The sequence below is a fragment of the Homalodisca vitripennis genome, chromosome 4 (assembly GCF_021130785.1).
Source record: "Homalodisca vitripennis isolate AUS2020 chromosome 4, UT_GWSS_2.1, whole genome shotgun sequence".
NCBI lineage: Eukaryota > Metazoa > Arthropoda > Insecta > Hemiptera > Cicadellidae > Homalodisca > Homalodisca vitripennis.
Window position 1 is genome coordinate 128,358,702 of NC_060210.1, and position 22,801 is coordinate 128,381,502.

Here is a 22,801-nt window from a genome sequence, read left to right on the forward strand (position 1 = left end):
CAAAAGGCTTCCATAGCCTATATTGGCAATGGTGTCTGCTGTTTCATTCCGATGAATGTCTTTATGGCCAAGGACAACTTTATTCCTCTTTGCCAGTTCCATTAGTGAATTCTCACATTCCCAAACTGCTTTTGAATCAAAGAAGAATTTGCTGTTGAAAGTATTAAATATTCTGCACTTTAGATATCCTTTGAGCCTTCTGGCGCATTTTTCATTTGCCATGACCTCTCCTTGGAAGACTGTGGCATGTTTTCTTAAGGGCTCTGCTAATTTTTCTCCTGGCCCATACACTCCTAACCTTGCTTTAGAGTCTAGGTATGAGCCATCAGAATTTCAGATGCCATTTACCTCTATTTTGTATGGTATTGAGATAAGGTTTTTCAAAGGAATATTTTTTTAGCTTGCACTCAGACACGTAGGTTATCATTTCAGACTCAGGAAATTCCTGTATATTGTCCTTCTGAGGAAGTAGACTTGATCATCTTTCTACTCAGCAGCTTCGTAGCACTTAATGCGGCTGTCTTCTTCACCTACTTCCCTAGAGAAATGTATCCCAGTACCACTTCCAGTGCCTGATTGGACTTCACCTCTTGCCCTAGAGGAGTGTGTCCCAATGCCACTACCAGTGCTCATTTCCCAGGAAATGCTAATGCAAGCTAGCCTTTGAAGACTCTGCAGCTGCTAGGTTGCTGTATTTTGTTATACTTTCAGCCATCATACAAGGGTTGCATTTGTAACTATTGGTTTTATTATGGCTTCATAGATCCAATATACCGTCTTGGGTTTTAGTCCCCATTTATATCAAAGAACCCATTTATGTAATAGCCCATTTAATCCTTTCTGCTGTGAAGAATTTTCTTGAGGATTTTTCTGGATCTAGCAACCTCCAGACCTGTCCTCTCCCCTACCAGAGAATAGAAATTTTCGTCTCGTGGCAAGAGTCTGCCTGGAAAATACGTCTCCAGCAGCAATTCTAATGTCTCCTTCCTACTCTCAGGCTGCCATTAGCCTTTAGCAATGACCCCAAAGTGGTTTGAGTAGTCAGTTTGAAGAGTTTTATAAATCCTAACAGCCTCTGGTAATCAGTTAATGTTTTGCAGAAGTTTCTCCGAGGTTTTCTTTTGTTTTTCATAGTTTCTTTCTTATATTCGTTTAGGGCATTATAGTATAGGTACAATTTATCTGTCCTTCCTGCCCTTTTTAAGAATCTTCTCTTTTTATCTTTAATTATTTTTAGCCTCCTTGTTCATCAATGTACATCTTTCTTTAGTCTATTGCTTCTAAGAGAGCAGTTTTTCTCGTAGGCCTTTATTATGGCATTTACAACCATTACGGCTGACCTTTCCAGTTCAATCTCATTTTTCTGATAGGGATCCATTTCTAATAACTCTTCCGTTAGGGTCTTCCTGTATCCCCTCCAGTTAGAAGATTTAGAAACGCTGTATGTCACATTTTTTTATCTCTACCCCCGCCTCAAGGTTGAACCTAACATAACAATGGTCCGACAGTGAGGCCTCCTGTGAGACATGCCACTGCTTCATACCATAAGTTCACACCATTTAGACCTTTGGTTAAGGTAATATCCAACACCTTTTACCCTAATTTTGTAATAAAGTGGAGTCGTTTAAGCTATTTGGGAAGAAGGCCGTCACATATCTTGCTCAAGGAATCTCTCCCTCTAGTACAATCCTAAAATTCTCTCTCCCAAGGCCTGAGAGTATCCTGTTTACCTCCCATTTCACTGTTTCCTGATTCTCTCAAGGGATTATCAAGATTCCTTGTGTCCTGTAAATCCCGTGGAAGTTAGAGGAATTTGACTCTTCTTATTTCACAATCCCTTCCAGGATAGCCTTTTGAATTAATTCCATTTTTTCACGAGTAAGGAGGGTTTCCGGAAAACTTGAATGAAGTATACCATCAGTAACTTGATTGTAGGACCCTTTAAGGGAGGTGCAGAATATAAACAAAATCATATATATATATATATATATATATATATATATATATATATATATATATATATATATATATATATATATATGAATATATATATATATATATATATGAATATATATCATTGTGCTCTTCAATTTGATTGATATGGAGAACAATCATAACATTTTAGATTTAAAGAGATTTTTTAAGTCAGTTCATTATTAGTGCCACCACAACATTGATAAAATGGGGTAATATATTTTACCTTCTCCCATATGTGGGATATTGATTCTGTGCACATTATAAGAAACCAAACAAGAAGAAAATCCAATTTTTATTGAATGAATTTATTGTGTTAATGATACTTAATTCAATTTATTCTTTGCTTTCTTCTCTTAATGGCATTATGTTACAAACAGAAGTTAGCTAGTTGTGGTTGTGTTGAACACCTCACGCAAACCGCATAAGGAAAATGTTCATGTTACAGTTGTAAAAAATTTATTTTTTTTATTTTGGCAATTATATTTAGTTTAAAATAATATTGTATATTTTTAATACAATGAAAATTATTATGTAAACCATGTAATTCGTCATAATCACTCATCTTAACTACCCCATACTCGCTTCAGGGTCAAATCCCAGCTCCCTGTGGCTGCATGTTTCCTTGTATGCAGGATCAAGAAGAATGCCACTTTGTTTTTAATCATACCGATGTTGTGTATGCTCTCAGATTACATACTATTGCTCAGTATGCTTGCACATTTCTTCATTTTTCAACCCCCAAAAATTTATATTTTTCCTTGATTTCTTTTATGGTGTGCAAAACTTTATGTTTACTAAGTGTAAAAGAAAATACGAGGTTTGTCCTTGACGTCTGGCATGAACTGACGTTACTCGGTGGCAACGGCAATCTGATCCCCTTCAAAGTACTCCCCTCCTCAAGCTACTTATTCCAATGCTCCTCCCACTTCTGGAAACATTCCTTAAATTCATTTTGCGGAATGGCTAACAGGTTCTTCGTCGTATTTTGTTTTATTTGTTCAACATCGTCAAATCTTTTTCCTTTCAAAGGAATTTTTAATTTCGGAAATAGCCAGAAGTCATAAGGAGCTATGTCAGGACTGTAGGGAGGCTGTCGTAGTTGGTTGATGTTGTGTTTGACCAAAAAATGCTGAATAAGATTTGAAGAATGAGCTGGTGCGTTGTCATGGTGCAGGATCCAGTCACGGCTTGTCCACAGTTCAGGTCGTTTCCTTCGCACTGCATCTCGTAGCCACCTTAGGACCTCAAGATAATACTCCTTATTCACTGTCTGGCCTCTTGAAGCATATTCGTGATAAACAATGCCGTCCTGGTAAAAAAAAACTGTCAGCATTGTCTTGACATTGCTTCGACTTTGTCTTGCTTTTTTCAACCGTTGCTCTTTGCAAGTTTTCCACTGTGAAGATTGAACCTTAGTTTCAGGGTCGTAGCCATAAATCCATGACTCATCACCATTAATAACTTTTTTAAATAGTCCTGGGTCACTTTTAATCAAATCCAGATTGTCCTGTGCGATTTCAAGTGGACAGTTCTTTTGGTCTTCTGTCAGAAGCCGAGGAACAAATTTTGCCGAAACACGGTTCATTTTTAAATCTCCGTGTAAAATGTTACAAACTGACGATTTTGGTATTCCTAAATCTTCTTCCAGCTCACGGACAGTCAATCAACGGTTTTCATTAATTGCTGCAAGAACATGTTCAACATTTTCAGCGTTTCTGGCTGTTGAAGGCCTGCCAGATCAGTCATCACTCCACTGATATGCGGCCATTTTTAAACCGCCTAAACCACTTTTATTTAAATATCGCCCATAGACATGTCACCATAAACTTTCCGTATCATAGTAATCGTCTCTGATGCTGAATGGCCAAGTTTTAGGCAAAATTTAATGCAAATGCGCTGCTCAACACGTTCAGTCATATTGAAATGCGACGCACACACACAGCAGTACTGTACGGAACAGAGCGCTGTGACTCACTGAGTGACCGGATAGTATTCAATGCCTAATATGAGAAGGAGTAGGCTCGCCTCTCCTCTCCAATAACCTCGTAAAAAACCGATATCATTCATTCAATAATTATAGTCATTAATACATAGAAAAAACAAAATTAATACAAAAATCATTAATTTAGTTACATTATAATTTAAGAGTTATTATCAATTTTAAATGTACATCATCATTGGCTTAGCTTTAGCAAAGCCTGTCACTTTAGGGACAGGACAAATTTCATTTTTGTCTGCTATCTATATGTCTGTTAGTCTGCATAATATCTTGAAAATGAATTAACCTATAGACTTGAAAGTTTGCATGAAACTTCATTTCAATATTGGCAACTCTGCTCTTATCTGGGTTAAATGGCATTGCAGTTATAAGCAGTTTCTTCCACTATTTTAACAAGTTCACGAAAACAGTTCACGGTAAATTACCTGATCAGTGCATGCCTTCACATATAACAGACTGCCATTCGGTAGTCAAAGTATTATCAACTAAGTAACTTTCTGAACAGATTTTGGACGTATATTTATAAAGTGTTATGTTATGGGGCTGAGCTTAAGCAAAACCTATCACCCGTAGGGCTGGAAAAATTTAATTTCTGTCTGTCTGTACGATTCTCGAATTGAAATGATCTATAGAGATGGAATTTTGCAAAGAGGTTCATTTTAGCCTATATAAGGAACATACAGGGTGTAACAAAAAGGTTGAGCTGATTATGTATTTTAAAATGTTGTGTAAACTTCTAAGCAAAAGATGAAGAATAACTTTTTTCCAATTTCCATTTTTTTTTTAGCTGCTTGCCACCATTTTCTATTTTTTATTAACAAATTATTATCTCTAATACTAGTAAAGTTAAAGAAACCAAATTTGGCAAATAGGTTTGAATAGGTAAGAGGAAAATAAAAGAAATATTTGTTTATTTTCTTTAATATTAACAAAATGGCGTCTGTTGAAAATGTTTAAAGTCAAATAATAATAAAACCAGTATAGTTGTAAAAGATGTACTAGACACCAGCTATTTGGAGAATTTTATTGCAATTCCAATGGTACTAGTTTCAACGGAATCCGTTAAGGCATAAGCGAGCACGACCACTTTAAAGTTATGCTTGCACAAGCTGTGAGCAGCAAACATTTTGTCTTTTGATAGGTATCAGCTTAGAATCACACATAAAATCTGAAAATGCAAGCCAGCCCAACCTTTTTGTTACACCCTGTATATGAGTTCAATGATGGTGCATGCCACTTCATGGGATTTCGCTCAGCCTTGGCGAATATTTTAACTATAATCTAATAAGTAACCAAAATGGCAACAAAAATATAGCAGAATAAGTAAATTTGTAAAGAAACTAAGTACAGCATGAGATTTTAACATGTGACATTCTTATCCGTACAGTGAAAAGAAAAAAAATAATAGAGTGGAAAGTCAATTTTAAAAGTCAGTGACAACATTTGACTTTGGCACACTCTTGGTGACGGTGCGACCATGACGGTCTGGTGTCTGTGCGGACATATCTGAACTTGCAGGTTGAATACTGCGCTGCAATTCTTTCACCATATGACGGCCAACACTAGGCCGACTCACGTGTCGGGCGCGGTGCAGGAATGTGTGGCCCGGCGTTAAGTCACCAGAACCTCTTATTATTTAAACATTTCTATGAAATTAACCAAAATAGAATTATTAATATAAAAATGTGAATGTTTCATATGGTAAGATATCTCAAGAAAGAGTTTATTTGTAGACTTTAAATTTGGCATGAAACTTCATTTTTCCACTTCCATGTCCAACCATGGAATTTGGCTGAGTGTTATTGAAGTCTATCACTGAGTAGACTGACACAATGTCTCTTTTATCTGCTGGGGAGATTTAAACATTTATTTTCTGTATGATTGTATGTAAGTCCACAGGACATCTTGAGAGTTAATTAAGATTTAAATTTGAAAATTTTAAATATATATATGTGTGTGTGTGTGTGTGTGTGTGTGTGTGGTGTGTGTGTTTTCAAGTTCAAGTTCAAAAACATTTATTTTCTTGTAATACAGAAAGAAATACATATTCCATGAGTTCTGTTGAACTTGCGCGGAATAATTGTTATAAAAAAACAGTTATGAAATAAGTTAGCATATGATTTACGCTATGTAGCTATCCTTCTCTACAGCTAATACAATTTAAAAAATGTTCTTAAATTTATCTTCACAGAATTATAACAAGTAATTACAAATAGCATAATACAACTAAGAACCAGCTACTATTACCAATGTTATTCAATATGAAATTTAAATATAATATATAATAACAATGACCAGCTAGTAAGAAATTTAAATATATGAATTAACAAATAAATAAATAAGTATATAAAATAAATAAGTATAAATATAAATAACAAGAAAAAAAATTACTCAAAATTCAGGAAATTCCAGCAGACAATAGATATACGTGGATACCGGTCTGGGCACATCAACCCGAACACACGTTATCCAACCACAACTACACGAATATCAATAACCGCTAAACATAATTAAAGCAACAACAAACAAAATTACTTAAATAACAACAACAACACAGTTGAATAAGACAACAAGAAATAGGACAATTTAACAACAAAAATTAACACATTTGCAACATTATAGTTTTTTCCATAACAGTTATGAAATATACAATATCAAATAATAACAAAATGGAATAACATGAAATAGAATATATATATATTCTATTTCTTGTTATTCCATTTTGTTATTATTTGATATTGTACATTTCATAACTGTTATGGAAAAAACTATAACGTTGCAAATATATATATACTAATAACTAAAACAGAATATATATAAACAATAACAAAAAATAAATATAAAAATAACAAACATGTAAAGCAAAAGGTACTATGATAAAACAGCAAATATGAAATATAAAAATACTTATACATATAGATTCAATTCTTACTTTATGTCTTTATATTAATGCCATCATTTACAAATTTCTTTGCTTTCATTTTAATCTTCGGTTTAGTCATAGATGATACTATTCCCAAACTTCCTTATCATTCCATTGTAAATCTTCTTCCCTCTATAACAAAACTGTCTACGACTTATATCTTTAAAAAAATTATGAAGTTTCAAAGTAAAGGTACTTGCAGCTCTCGTCCTTGCAGTGAATTCTTCAATCTTGTAGTTACTCAGAAATGTATGAACATGTATTAAACATGACAATGTATATAGTTTTTCAAGTGTTAAAATATTAGTTTGTAAAAATAAGTATGTTAATCTTACTGTTTTTTTAATAAAGTATATTGTTCTAAGAGCAAGTCTCTGAGTCATTACAAGAGGCTGCAAAGCAGAATAAGAATATCTTTATTCATAAAAGTGTTACTTACATATTTTAAAAAAAGTTACAAGCATTTTAAACTAATAATTTAAGAATCACTTTAACTATATTTAGCACTTAACACACATTTCAATATACCACTTGCATGATGACTGTTACATCAAAATAAACTAAAAGTAACAAAAATGAAACACTTCACTTATATAATCATACTAACAAATAATTTAATTAAATATACTTTTATGAATATATAGGGTCTCTAAAGGCAAAGGCTGCGCAGAGGTTCCTTCATGCTAAATTAAATTCGTAATAGCTCAGATAGAATGTTGACAATTAATTTTGATTAAAATAACTCCCATTTATCAAATGTCTGTGTTACTTCTAAATCTATACTTATGTGCAACTCTGATCCAAATAAATTGTTTTAACTAATGGTATGCAGAAGAAAATTTATATTTTGTTTACTTAATAGCCATAATTTCAATAGTTAAAAAAAATGTATATTTTTTAATCACATATTTCTTTTGGTATTGTATTAAACATTTTCGGTCCTAAAAAACAATTGCTTTTTATAAAAATGGTTAAATTGGGTTTTAGAACTGCTATTCTGTCTTTGTGCCTTAATTTATTTTTATAGATATTAATTAATACAGGCAAATTACCATTAGTTACATAAAATATTTTTAAAACCTTATACACAAACAAATTTTAAACTTATAAATAATGGATGAGATGGCTTGTATTTACATTTATTTTAACTAACCCATACATTTCTTTACCATGTCTATGTGTTTTTTCCAGTTTATTTCCCTACCCAGCAAGATTCCCAAGTATTTTAAATTGTCAGCCTGCGACACAATTGCACACTCAGGACACTCTTTGTTTGTACACAAACAACTCACATAATTGTGTAAAATTTGATTAGTAAAATTTTGTGGATCTTTTTTCAGACTAATATTTAAGTACTTTGTTTTTTCCGGACGTAATAACATATTGTTCTTTAAGAACCACCATTGAAGGGCTTTAAAATCTATATTTATTGCTTCTTCTATATCATTCCAATCATCTTTTATGTAAGTTAATAGTCAATAGTCAATCATCTTTATTTACACATCAAAATCTGTATTGGCGTCAACAAAATAAATTAATAACATACATCACTAAATAGCTTCAGTTTCTTGCTTTACAATGTCTTGACCAGGTCCAGGTATTCTTTAACCCTAGAACTGGAAATGGTGTCACTCTGTACTGGTAGCTCTATTTTAACAGCCTCGCAGACGTTTCTTATAATGTATCACATTTCATAACTGTTAGTCCAAATATAAACTATTATATGTCAAAGTATTCACAACTATATGGAGAGCATTATAATAACAATATCTTATTGTTTCCATGGAAACATATTTTTGTTTTTTTTTACAAAATGTAAGAAAACTTTGTTTGGACATTATTTTTGTAAATATTCCGTTGTGTAACTGCTTAGCAATAAGCTTTACATCAAAACTGTAAATGTATAACTTATTCAAAATTTTGTCCTGATTCCAAAAATATATAATTATTGTAACATTTACCTCAAAACGTATGTGTTACAGGGCTTTGTATGAAAAATCACGCGTATTTACTTATTTAAAAAAATACATAGATTTCGAAATAAATATTATTTTTCATGGGTAAACATAATCTCATAACTGCATTTTTACTTATATAAGTATGACAGATAAAACAATAATAAAATAAAATAATGAATTTTAATCTTACCTTATTTACATATATACAAAGTTTCATTTTTCACTCAGCGTCACTAGATTTATCGGTCTCTAAAGTTTTCACCCATACTAAAACTATAACCTAAGAAAGCTAAAAAAAACAATAATAACAACACTAAAACACTATAAAATACAATTTCCACAAATACTATTGGATTCATAACCACAAACACAAAACCCGGCTCTTGTTTACAGTTTCACAACAAATCATATATATGACCTTAATTGCCTAAAATTTCAATAACTGTACAGCATCTTTGGCATTATGCACACTGCCCCAGTTTACTGTGTCTAGTTCTGTTTTAAAGCAGTCAAGATTAGTTTTGTTATAATTTCTTCTTGTCAGGGTTACTTGTGTCTTGTTTTTGTTTAATGCAAAGTCTATGGTACATAATTGACCAGTGTGATCGGATAGCCCAGAATTGATGATGGACCAGTCTATTTTATTGTCATTCTGGTATGTTCGTGCAGATACAGTCAATGGATGTCTGGGATGTGTTAGTTATTCTGGTTGCAGGGATTGGTAGTCTTTTGATTCCATAAGTAGCTAGTGTCGTCAGCAAATGATGTTATTTTACCTTATAAATTGGAATTACAGAGATCATTAATATATACTATAAACAATATTGTACCTAATACTGACCCTTGGGGTACTCCAATTTTTATTATATCAAAGTCACTGAAAGTTTTGCTAATTTTTACACTGTTTCCTATTATTCAAGTAGCTTGAAAACCAGGAAAGAACGTTTACTCTGATACCGCAACAGTATAATTTATTTAAAAGAATGTCATATCTACAGTGTCAAAAGCTTTCTTTATGTCTAAAATAAATCCACTAACTTTGCATCCTGAATTTATCGCTTCAAATATGTCATCCATAAAATTTTTTAACACAGTTTCAGTACTTAAGCCCTCTCTTGCTCAAGAAATTTAACTAATCTTTTTTTCATAATTTTTTTTAAATCTTTGGAAAAGTTGAGATTAAAGATATCGATCTGAAATTGTTGCAATCATTATTTAGTCCACTCTTATGCAAAGGAATTACCATAGCGGTTTTTAAAATATCTGGAAATATGCCCTTTTCAAAACTTAAGTTTACTAAGTACAGTAAGACATTCACTATTTTTGGATACATTAATTTAATTAGAGATGAGCTAATGTTATCGATTCCAGGCGAGGTGTTATTTTTCAAATCTCTTATAACAGATACTAAATCATCTACCACTACTTTAGCTAAAAACATGGAATTACTTGAATTATCTAATTTGAAAAATCTCTTATAGCAACATAGGTCAAAACTATCAGGTTTTGATTTTTTAATGTCTAACTTATCTACAATAGACAAGAAAAATGAATTAAACTCATTGCAAATATGTTTAATATTGCAGATTTCATTATAATTAATATTCAAAGACTGTATTGGAAGTTGTTTTGACGTTTGTCCTGTTATTTCATTTATAACCTTCCACGTAGTTCTCAAATCTCCATTACATTTATGAGAAATATTTTTGTAATAAGAATTTTTTAAATTTCTGATTTCAAATGTAGTTTATTCGTGTAATTTTTAAACTCGATTTTAATTTTCCATTGTTTGGATAATGCTTAACGAGTTTATAGAGTTTATTTATTATTTTTTTTCAAATACAATCACTCATCCAAGGTTTAATTTAAAAAATGCCATGTGTTTTGTTTGATTGTTCAAATTTACTCTCAGAAATTATTGTTTGCATGGTATTATGAAAAGTATCAAACGCAGTTGACGGGTTTTTATCGTTGTAAACTTCCACCCATGTAACCTGTTCAAGTCGTGCAAGAAGCCTGTCGTAATCTATGCGAATGGAGGGAAGGGAGGGGCCGGCAGAATCAGCTGATGTCTAAACAGTAAACCCCTCCCCCCTCCCCGCACACATACAACAGTCATCCTGTGACCTGTAATATTCGCGTCTATTACCTTTACATCGACTTGAGTCTTAACTTGGTTTGCTAATCTAGCAAAAACATGATCAATGCATGAAACTGATTCTGATGTTACTCTAGTTGGTTCTTTCAATAAACAATCGAATTCGTATAAGTAAAGAAATGCATTTTAACTGTCAATTATCATACTATTTTTAAACAAGTTTAAGTTAGTGTCCCTGATGAAAAGGGCATTTTTTTTTATTATTACGAAGAAAATACTCATTAATCTCAACAAGGAAGTGGTCCTTGTTGAAGCAAAGCAGCCTGTAAATTGCAAACAAACAAAACCTCTGTGAGTTAAACTTAAATTCTAATATCATTAAATCTGCTGTTTTAAAGTTTATCGGTTCACATACAAAAATTTCAACATTAAACTTTACAAAAATTGCTAAACCTCCTGCCCACAGATTTTCATTTGCATTTGAAAAAATTCTATAATTTGGAATTTATAAAAACTGTAATTCTTCATTATCTATCCATATTTCTGACAGTACAATTATTTCAGGAAATAAATGTCTACTACTTAATTCAGCAATGAATAAATCGAAGTTACTTATCATACTACGAATGTTTTGATGTAATATTGCAAAATTCACCCATTGTTTAACGTTACACTGATTTGTCGTATCCATTATTTTACATTTCAAAATTTAGTAAGGGATCTTGCAGAAAATTTTAATTGCAACAATTTTACAACTAAGTTGGCTACTATGAAAATAATTAAATTTTGCAGAATTGTGTTTGTTTATAAACAAATAAGGTAGGTATTGTAAAAACAAAATATTTCGATTGTTTAAAACTATTTTTAACTTTAAAGATAAATTAAAATTTGACTTATGTTTCCAGTAACAACAGTAATAAACAAAAACAAACAAAAAAATACCTAGCATATCTTATATGATGAAAATATATCTGAAAATGAAGTATATATATATTTACAGTTTAGTTTAGTCCAAGTCCTCCCCTCGTGTAATAACTCTTACTGGCGTCTTTTCTTCTTTCCTGAGGAAGATCTTGCCATTTCTCACCCATTGGAAAGTTTTTTCTCGTGCTGATACTTCCTCGCCAGAGCGTACAGCGCCCGTCTCGCCAGTGATAGAGACTCGTTGTTGGTACCAAGTCTATGGCACGCGTCCACCATGGTGTCCAATATGGTTAAGTCTAGTGCCTTGCCAACGTCCTTCACGATAGTCAACACATCTTCAATGGAAGTTACAGCGATTCCTTGAATTTCCACACAGTTACTGCGAGAAGACTGCTCTTTGTTCTCCAGACGATCTTCCAGAGCTCTCAACTTCTTCTTCAGCTCCTTGTTCTCTGATGTGATAGACTCAATTAGCTGGCAAAGTTTCTCATTCTGCACCTGTTGTGCATTAAGAGCCTTGGTGTTCTCTATAAGCTGTGAGTCCATTGATTCACAGGCCTTATTAAAACTCTTCTTGTATTTTGCCTGGCTATCTCTTACATCTGTAACCACTCTCATGATATCTTCGAGAGATAGTTTACCTTCATCTGCTGCAGACTCGAATCTTATGCTTTACCTCCTCGTAAATTGACAGTCCTTACACCTCCAAACTAGACCCTCTTCGTTTAGGCAATCCACGTCCACCTTACTATATTTTAAGCATGCCGCATGAAAATCTTATTTCAGTCAAAACAGGTGAGTTTAGATTGATTACTTTTAATATTCTTTACGCATACCACAGCTCGACATTTTTATAGAAAATAATTGTGTAAAACAAAAATCTCTAATTAAAGTAGCAATTAAACACACTGTTGCACGACTTGTAGAAACGTAAACTAGATCAACGACCACTCGAAACACAGTAGCGGGAGCTTGCACTGATAAGGTTGTTTACTCTCTGAACGCCGACTCATCACTGAAGGATACGTACCTCTAAAATGTATAATTCCAAACCTCGACGTACTCTCAACCCATGATAAATACATCTATCTCAGATGTTCACTCTTTAAGAAATTTCTGATAAAGTAAAGAGAATAATTGATTTTTGTTAGCTTTGACGACAAACATTTTACATTTTGGTGCCATTTCAACTTATCATCAATATACAAGCCCAAGTATTTAACTGAATCTACAATTTCAATTTTTGAACAAGAACATTTATACAAACACTGATGTTTGTGACACATTAAGTCAAATTCATTTCTAAGTTTTCCTTAGGTATATCAGTGTCAAAAAATAATACACACTTAGATTTGAAGTTATTGATTAATAATTTGTTACTAACAAGCCATGAGGAAATTTGTTTAATGTCTTCATTTATTTTCATTTTTAGAGAATAAGTAATTTATGTAGAGGTTAAACAATAATGGTCCAAAAACGCCCCCCAGTGCCACCTCATAATAAGCTCCATTAATTCGCTATATTCCTGACGAATCTTTACACATTGCTTCTTGCCAGCACAAAAAGATCTTAATAAAGTTAATGCTAGTCCCCCTATTCCATATTGCTTTAGTTTATTTATCAATATTTCAATATCAACCACGTCAAAAGTCTTCTGAAAATCCAGATATAAAGCTAGAGTTACATATTCTTTTTCAATGGATGACACATTGAATGGTATAGACATGGCGCTCCACAGCTAGATCAGTTCCCCTGTTTGGTAAAAATCCATACTGGTTCTTTGAAAATATGTTATTATTTTAAAGGATTTGTAATAATTTATTTTTTATAAGCATCTCAAAAAGATTAGCCATTGTATTTATTAGTGTAATGGAACGATACAACATTACAAGTTTGCTATCACCGGCTTTAAAAATCGGTACCAACACAACTACTTTAAAACTGTTAGGGATTTTACCTTGTTTCAACGACTTACTGAATATGCTGTATAGCAGTGGAATAAAACATTGCTATATTTCTTAATATTATTAATATTAATATTGTCCAAACCACAACTTTTCTTGATTTTTGCAATAATAAGAACCGTACTAATATCTGATTGACTTACATTAAAATTATTTAATACATTATTAAACTTAAAATCCAACTCATTGTCTAAAAACAAATCCTTACCGAAAGCGTGATATTTTAGTTCCCCCACAACATTTGCAAAGTATTTATTAAAATAATTTGCTACTATTTTTTCGTTGTTCGTCACTTCCGTGTTAATGTATTCATACGTATAACTGACAAGGACTTTTTTTGTTTATTCATAATATTCCTAACTATAGACCAATATTGCTTTGTGTTGCCTTTATTTCTCTCAACAAGAGAATACAAGTAATTAATTTTGGTGTTTTTATCTCCTTAGTTACTATTATTAGTTACACAAAGTTTTGTACTGCAATTTTACATGTAAGTTATGATTGTTTCTAGCATACGTTATGTACAACTCGTTTTTCCTGTTTACTAAATTAATTAGATCATAAGTAATCCGAGGATTTCGGTTTTTATATTTTCCCTTGTTTTCCTTTAGCACACATGACCTATCATAACGATTATTATATATTCTGTAAAATTCTGATACACTTTCATCAACGTCATTACAGTTATCCCAGCAAATTTTAGTTGACGACAGCATATTTTCATCCAAGGCCTTATCAAATTTATTTTGCAATCCCTGACCGTGTTCATTTAATTTATTTATTGTAATATCCACAGTCACGGCGTAGTAGTCAGTTATACCCAATATTTCTACATTACATTTAAAACATATCTGCTTTGAGTTTCTAATTAAAACATGATCTTGTATTATTTTTGACTCTTGTGGGAATATCTATATAATTTTTAAACCCGTATAAAGCAATTATGCTCACGTATTGCGGACCAGAACCGGTATCCTTCAAAGTACAAATATTCATATCACCGACAATAACAGTAGGATCATTATCATGTTGTAACAATTCTATAAAACTATCTTTAAATTGTTTGAACGTGTATCTACATGAACAATACATTGCATACAAAGAAAGTTTGCAGTTAAACCCCATTGTACAATCACACACTAGAGTGATGTGTACAATCTCTGCAGTAGGAAGGGCCGTTAGCTGATACGAGTAGCCAAGTTGCTTGTCCACTTAGAGAGCAACTCCACCAGCCTGATTTTCCAGTCTGGGTTGCATCAACATGTCATAACCTGAAATCTGATAGAAATCCTCTTCTCCTGACTTCATCCATATTTCAGATAAAATGGTAATGTGATATTTGTTATTTTGACCATTCAAATGCACTATCAACTCTTCAAAATATTTCTTATACTATGTGTGTTTGTGTGTGTGTGTGTGTGTGTGTGTGGGCACGCGTACGTGTGTGTGTGTGTGTGTGTGTGTTAAGCATTGACTGGAAACACTACCTGACCAATTAGTAATCATACATTGAAAGTGTAAGGGTTGAAAATTTTATTTTAGGATTTTCCTGATGGTTCAGGGTTACAGGCCATCTAAATTTAAATTTTTAATGTCTAGCTTGTTGAAAATGCCTAACCTTTTGTGTTAGTCTAGTTGCAATTTATGTAGGTATAAAAAATAAGTAAAAATGTACATTACATAGTTTTTGTATTAGTAAACAGAATTTTTATTTGATACTCTTGTCATCTAACAATTAAATTCTTGTTAAATAATGATGAATCTTTGAGCATTGGAAACCAGTTTAATTTACTATCCAATATTAATTTTATTATTCCGAAAGGCATTGTGCAGTAATAAAATTAATATTAGAAAATTTTTTATTCATTTACCAGTGGTAGTAAATTGCTAAATAATGTTTGGATTAATCCTCTTAGTGGCAAAAACTGTTGCACCAAGCCTAAATGTAACCAAATTTCCTAATGTAATTTTTTCATACCATACTAAACAAGTATGCACACAAAATAATCGTTTAAACTAGGAGTCTCCAAACTTAAAGGTGGCAGGCGGGCCAAGCACTTTCACGTGTAAAAAATAATATGGTTTGATTTAGAACCAACTCTTTTCCTAATCTTAATTAATAATTTGCCCTTGGAAATATCAAACACTATTTTATTTGCTGATGATACAAGTGTAATTTTAACAGAAATAACACTTTCATGTTTTGAAGGCTGGACTAAACTAACACTCAACTAAATTAACAATTGGTTCAATTATTATACATTTTGAAGCTAGAAATAATCCAAGTAAATGTTTAGAAAATCGTTTTGGAATAAATTAAAAACATAGACTGTTAACATATTTATTCTTTCAATGCTAAATTATAATAACCATAGGGTTTTCCATCAAAATTTTAGTTAAAATCCTCACAAAATTTATTATTTATTGTAAAAAATGTTTAAAAAAATGTAATTAATACTTTTTTTGACTAAAAAGAATTATTGACATATTTTTCCATTTATAAACAAAGTTATACAAAATAGAAACAAAAAACTACAAACTCTGTAGTTATGTAATAAAAACAAAGCTATTACTATTATTTTAATAATAATATATTTGTTTTTATTAGATTTTTTAAAGTTTTTTTATTAAATGACATCATAACGCTCAGTTTTATGTCAGATAAGTGAGAATCTACGGTACTGCAATAATTGTATTGTTATTTAATATAAGGTTGTCTTTAATTTATTTTTTTTATTGATATTCATTGGTTTTAATATATATTTTAAGGAATGAAATGACTTATATTTATAACTTACTTCAGAAATGTTGTATACTATTTCCACTGAGTGGTAATTCAACAGATTTTAATCAGAGTAGGTGATTAAAATATACTGTAATACAGGGAATAGAATGGTTTTGGATATTTCACTATTGAAGAAAAACTTTTATAGTTAACAATACTAAAAATAGTGTTAATATCGTTTTAAAGAAAATTATTATTTGTATTTTGTTTTTTAAGGTAAGTTTAAATGTATATAACTATTTATTAGCATTAAGTATATGTTAAATATATTATTAAGTATAAAATTTCTAATATTGTAAGTTCTAGTGAGCAACTATGGATAAATTCAAAAAGAATGAATATATACATACCTTTGTTAAAATAAACTGATGTAAAAAATATTGTATTGTTGAATTTGATCTTGTAAATGTACAAAAGAAATTACAAATTAGTCATCTTAATTTGTACATGGACATTCACATATGCTTCACACAACATACTACACACCGTCAGAAACATGCCTACATACACACACAAATTTAACCCACACTCAAATGGACAATAAAATTGCTTTTATTTTTTCTTTAACATTTCATACCAAATCAGTAAGAATTAACATAATCATTTATTAGTCCACAAATAAAAAATATTTACTGAGGTTATTAATCAATGTAGTTTGTTTTCAGATTTTCCCTCTGAGCTTTTGTTATATTTAATGCAATTCAATTTATTATTCAATAATCTCTTTCTTTTCATCTGTTGTACAAATATTTTAGCTCTTTTTTCAAAAGTAGAGTTGGTTTCATTGATTTACTTGCTCTTTCTCTAATTTCTGTGCATGTGTAAGTTTGTCTTGTACCACATTCTCATTCACTAATTGTAGTAAATATAACACAAAGAGTTCATCTAAAATTAGGTTCAATTAAACACAATTGAGCTAGGCCCTATTATAAAACAAATCAAATCAAATCAAATTTCTTTATTTGCCAAGACATGGTTAACATGTATAGCATGCGTCAAATGACGTTATTGTAACTAAAATTTTTCCATCCGTTCTACATCAAAATCCTCAATCAAACATATAATTTCACCTTCATTCATTTCCTTTTATTCACCAATCATCCCACCACCAGCGATGGGGCGACATACCTATTGGCTGGTCTCCCAGTTTTTTTGCCAAATACTCGTCGACATTATAAAATGCCTGTGTCGCTAAAAAGCGTTTTAGACGAATTTTGAACGCCTTGGGCGTTGGGGCATTTTTTATTTGGTGTGGCAGCTTGTTGATGAAATGAACTCCTGCTTGTGATGGCAGGCGTTCATAAATCACCGTTCTGTGTTGGCCAATTCGGTAGTTTCCCCTGGCTCTGGTCTCATATGAATGTATGTCTTGGCCACTTGTCTTGACGCATTTTGACATACAATACTGTGTTGTTTCGAAAATGTAGAGACTCGGCAGGGTCAACAGCTGCAAACTTTTGAAAGATTCTCTGCATGACTCTCTGAATGTCAAATGTGCGATTATTCGAATCGCTTGCTTTTGCAATCTGAAGACCCTCATCAACTGATTGTTTGCACAAGCACCCCATAATGCCACTCCGTAGGTAAGGTGGGGGTAAATCAAGCCATAATACGCCGTCATCAGTACCTGAGTGGGGCAATATTTGGCTAGATTCCTCAAAACAAAATTTCCTGAGGATATTTTGGCGCAAACGTGATCAATTTGATTATTCCATGTCAACCCTCGATCAAGGTGTATTCCAAGGAATCTCGAACTATAGACCTCTTCTAGTATGGAGTCTGCCAACATAGTGGCAGGACCACACCGAGAATCCACAGGCCGAAGAGCGAAGTTGATGACATTGGTCTTCGTTGTGTTTGTTTGGAGATTGAGGCTGTTGAAGTGTTGAACGCAATTGTTGACATCAACAAAAGAGCGTTCTTCCAAGAGAGATGTTGATTTTTCACTGAAAAAGAGAGTCGTGTCATCAGCATACTGCACGGCCTTTCCGTGCATTAGTGATGACTCAATGTCATTGACATATAGCAGAAACAGAATTGGGCTAAGAATAGATCCCTGAGGAACCCCATAGTCCAGTCGGATTTTGTTTGAAAGTTGATTTGAGATTTGGACAACTTGAGTTCTGTCGCTTAGAAATGATCTAAGCCACAAGTGTGGCACGCCTCGGATGCCGTGTGTTTCCAAAATGTCGAGCAGATGTTCGTGGTCAACACAATCGAATACCTTAGATAGGTCGAGAAAGACACCTAAGGTGGCATTTCGATTTTCTATACCCTCAACAACCATTTCAACTAGATTCGCCACAGCGTCGGTAGTTGATTTTCCTTTTCTGAATCCGAATTGGTATTCAGAGAATTGGTTGTTTTGATTTAAAATCTTCAGCATTCTGATGAAAAAAGATTTTTCAAAAATTTTGCTCAAAACTGGCAAAATGGAGACAGGCCGATAATTATTTGTGGAACAGGGATCGCCCTTTTTATAAATTGGACTTACTTTCGCGGATTGTAGGAGTGAGGGAAATACTCCTTGTTCAAAAGACAAATTAATTAAATGTGTTAGTGGGCTCAGAATATGTTTGTAACATTTCTTTATGAGCCACATAGACGTCAATTCAATATCGTTCGATTTTTTGGACGGGAGCTGTCTAAAGATTCGATCAAGCTCTTCTTCTAAAACCGGTACCAGTGCCAGTGACGTTACTGGACTATGTATTCGCCTAAGATTCACTTGAGGCTGCAATGGCCGGGGGTTTAGCTCGCAAGCCACAGACGCGAAAAATCTGTTAAACTCGTTCGCCACCTCCCCAGCCTCACATACAAGTTCATCTCCAATTTTAAGTTTGATTTGATCACCCTGACTTTTGTTATTTTTGATGATGCCCCAAATTGTTTTTGAAACATTTTTTGAAGATATAATTGATTTTGAGACATCCTTAGCTTTCGCTGCTTGGATCACTTTCTTATATGTTTTTTTGTATCGATTGAAAAAGAGTTTGAATTCAGCGTTCGAAGTGTTTTTATTGATTTCGGAGAAAAATTTTAATTTCTCTCTCGACACCAATATACCTTTTGTGATCCAATTGCTGTTTGCCTTTTTTTGAAAAACTTTGATTGTTTTCGTAGGACAGCACAAATTTAGATGATAATTTAGGACCTCGTTAAACGTTTGAAACTGCTGTTCTACTGATTGCGTTAAATTTAGAAAGTTCCACGTTTCTTTGGACAGGGAAGTGTTCAGAAGAGCAATGTTTCCAGGCCTCATGACTCTTACTGTTTTTGTGATTTTGAGCTCCCTTTCGAAGTGTTTTCCACTGATTACAGCCTCTTGGCCACAGTGATCCGAGATTGCTGTGTTGACCACGGACACCGCGACACCTGGAATGTTGGAAATGATGTTGTCTATAGCTGATTGAGTAGTTGCCGTTACTCGCGTTGGAGACTTGACAAGCAACTCAAGGCCAAAAGACCTCAACAAATCCACACATCTTTTGGTGATTGGATTCTGGTTGTCCATTGCGTTAATATTGAAGTCACCCATGAGGATGAAGTCTTTTCTGTGATTGGTCAAGTCTGTAAGTAAGTGTTCAAATTTAGAAAAAAAAATTTCTTCACTTCCACTGGGAGACCTGTAAATTCCAATGACCAACAATGTTGTGTCACTGCCTTGAAGTTTGATACCAACTGCTTCAAAGTCGCGATCAACTTTTCCTTGAATTGAAAAATTGGAAAAGGTGAAATTATTTTTCACAAAAATAGCAACTCCCCTCCTTTGGAGTGGTGTCGACAGTAAACGTCTGCCAATTTGTAATTTGGAATGTGGCAAAGATGTATGTTTTTGTTGTTGAAACCGTTTTCGGTTACAACAAGTACATCTGTTTTCAAATCTTTACACATGAGTTGAATTTCCTCAAGTTTGTTGGTTGCCGATTGAGAATTTTGGTGAAGCAGTCGTATCGTATTTTGAATGTGAAATTTTGAATTTTTTGTTTGTTTTTCTACACCGGCGGTCACACCACCCCGTCGCTTGAAGGTGCGGTCCCTAAAAAAAGAGAGCGTCCCTTGAGGCCGTCACCGTCCGGAGTACACGGTCCCCTCGCCGCTTCGACATAGGTGACATGCTGGTGTCTTGGGGGATGCTGAGGGGTGTCAGCTGTCTCCCCGCTGGCAGCCACAGGCGCCGGCACGATGGCAGGAGGGGCGGCGGCCGTCGGAGCAGTGACGTGCGGCGGCCGCGCAGGCTTCCTCGGTCCCGCAGGGGCGGGTCTCAGCTCCAGGAGGCTCCCCACCACCATCTCAGCCATCAGCCGCTTACCCCGCATTGAGAGATGCTGACCGTGCCTCGTGAAATGCTTACGGCCGATTTTATTGAAGTCAATCACTTGAATGTTATAGCGAGCGGCCAGTTCCTCAATATAAGCATTCACGAGCACGTGTTTATTTCACGAGCATAAACAAACATAATCAGAGTTGCAACGATGTCAACAAAACTGTTTATTTAGAAATTATTACATATGATAGTAAATTAACGCATGATCCATTACACCAATTAATCTCAATTTTTATATAAGCCAATATTTTCATTGGTAGGCAATCCTACTGTGGAAAAACTCTAAAACTTGGTAATTTCATAAACACAGGGTGTGAGTAGGTCTAACAAATCCTATTCCCAGTCCTTAAATGTAATTTTTTTGTTTCTTGTGGTTTTTATCAGTTTTAATGTATAGTTTAGTTTTTTGTTAGAATTTTGGAAAATTCTGACAGTGTACTTTGCTGGTTACTCTTGAGTATTTTCGAGTATAACTGCTTCAGAGAATCGTTCATCCACTGAAGTAAGCCGCTTTTGTGGTGTGCAAACTACTCAACGCAGGAACAGCACTTGTTACTTGGGTATCGATAACAGAATTCTCAACTTGAAATTGTCAACTCCTCAACTAAATTAGGATATTCAGTCAACAGGAAGTAAAAAAAATACTCTATTAAGTTCATTTCTGATGTACCACCAGCCTCATTATTGAACAGCATTGTTTAGTTGGTGACTAAATTGTGCATTGAGACCAATGGACAGTTCAACAAGACAGTGAGGTCACATACTTATAATATCGGGTTGGGGGAGTCCAGTAAAGTAGAGTAATTTCTGTTGTGTAGTAAAATATATGCTAGAAACAACATCTGTTCTGGACAGCCTACTTCTACAGAGGTAGCATTTCATTTGCTTATTTACTTTATTTGTTACCTTGACCTTTGTGGTATTGATTTTTATTTATTTCACCTGATATATTAACAAACATTGGAAACAAAACCGATTGGTTTCTGGTAAAATTATGTTCACTGTTGGAAAGCATTGTGGGAATAGGGTATAAAACTAAACCTGATATTTGTTTCAGTGGCAATCGATTTGATCGTCCAACACATCCGAGACTTCCTGAACCACAGGGTGAGGCCAGGCAAGTCTGAGCCTCCTTCTCCTGTCCACGGCTTCAGGTTGCATTAGTGCTCCCTTGCAGCCGTTACACACCAAGTTACCAAAGTTATATTTTAAATATAGCAGATTCTGTTGTTAAAAAAATACCTGTTCTATATTTTAAATTGACAAAGTTATTACAAAATGTTGTTACACTCAGTATTATTTACTAAACAGCAATAAGGAGCTTAAGTGGTCAGACCTGTGCCTCTGAATTTAAGTGTGCAGCAAACAAATCAGATAAATTTACATTGTTGAATATTGTTTACTACTTTGATTGAAATGAGAACTCTTATACTTGTAATAACTTATCGTACATAGAATACTTCTTCTTTTATGAATTGCTATTTTATGGTCATTTAACTTGAAAGTATTTCATAAATCTGTACTAACCCTTACAGTGCCAGACTCTCTGGTATTTTCCCAGAAACACTGAATAGTGTTAAGCAGCAGATGTTGGTAATCGTAAATGTTTAAGGAAGTAAAATTTCCTTGTAAACTGAACCATGTTGAGTGAAGATTCAACAAACTCAACTGTGGTAGGTCAATAGTATTTTGTTCCTTAAATTTCAATTCTGTCTTTGTAACTTCATTATAAAGTTACAATTCAGTTTGGGTTTAACTCGTTATGTCTCGTCTTTAAAAATAATTCTGTAAAATAGTTAAACATATGTAATAAATTTTTTACCTTTAAACTTGCAAATTTGTTAAA

General features: G+C 33.3%; 1 protein-coding gene across 1 annotated transcript in view; it reads left to right on the plus strand.

Moving 5' to 3' along the window:
- The window catches only part of LOC124360141 (uridine-cytidine kinase), a 60,036-nt gene extending 37,606 nt beyond the window's left edge, over window positions 1-22,430 (plus strand). Inside the window, exon 7 of the mRNA XM_046813493.1 lies at window positions 22,013-22,430. Within this exon, the coding sequence (XP_046669449.1) occupies window positions 22,013-22,119 (107 nt within the window). The 3' untranslated portion in view covers window positions 22,120-22,430. The remainder of the gene's footprint in view (window positions 1-22,012) is intronic.
- The last annotated feature ends 371 nt before the right edge of the window (window positions 22,431-22,801 follow it).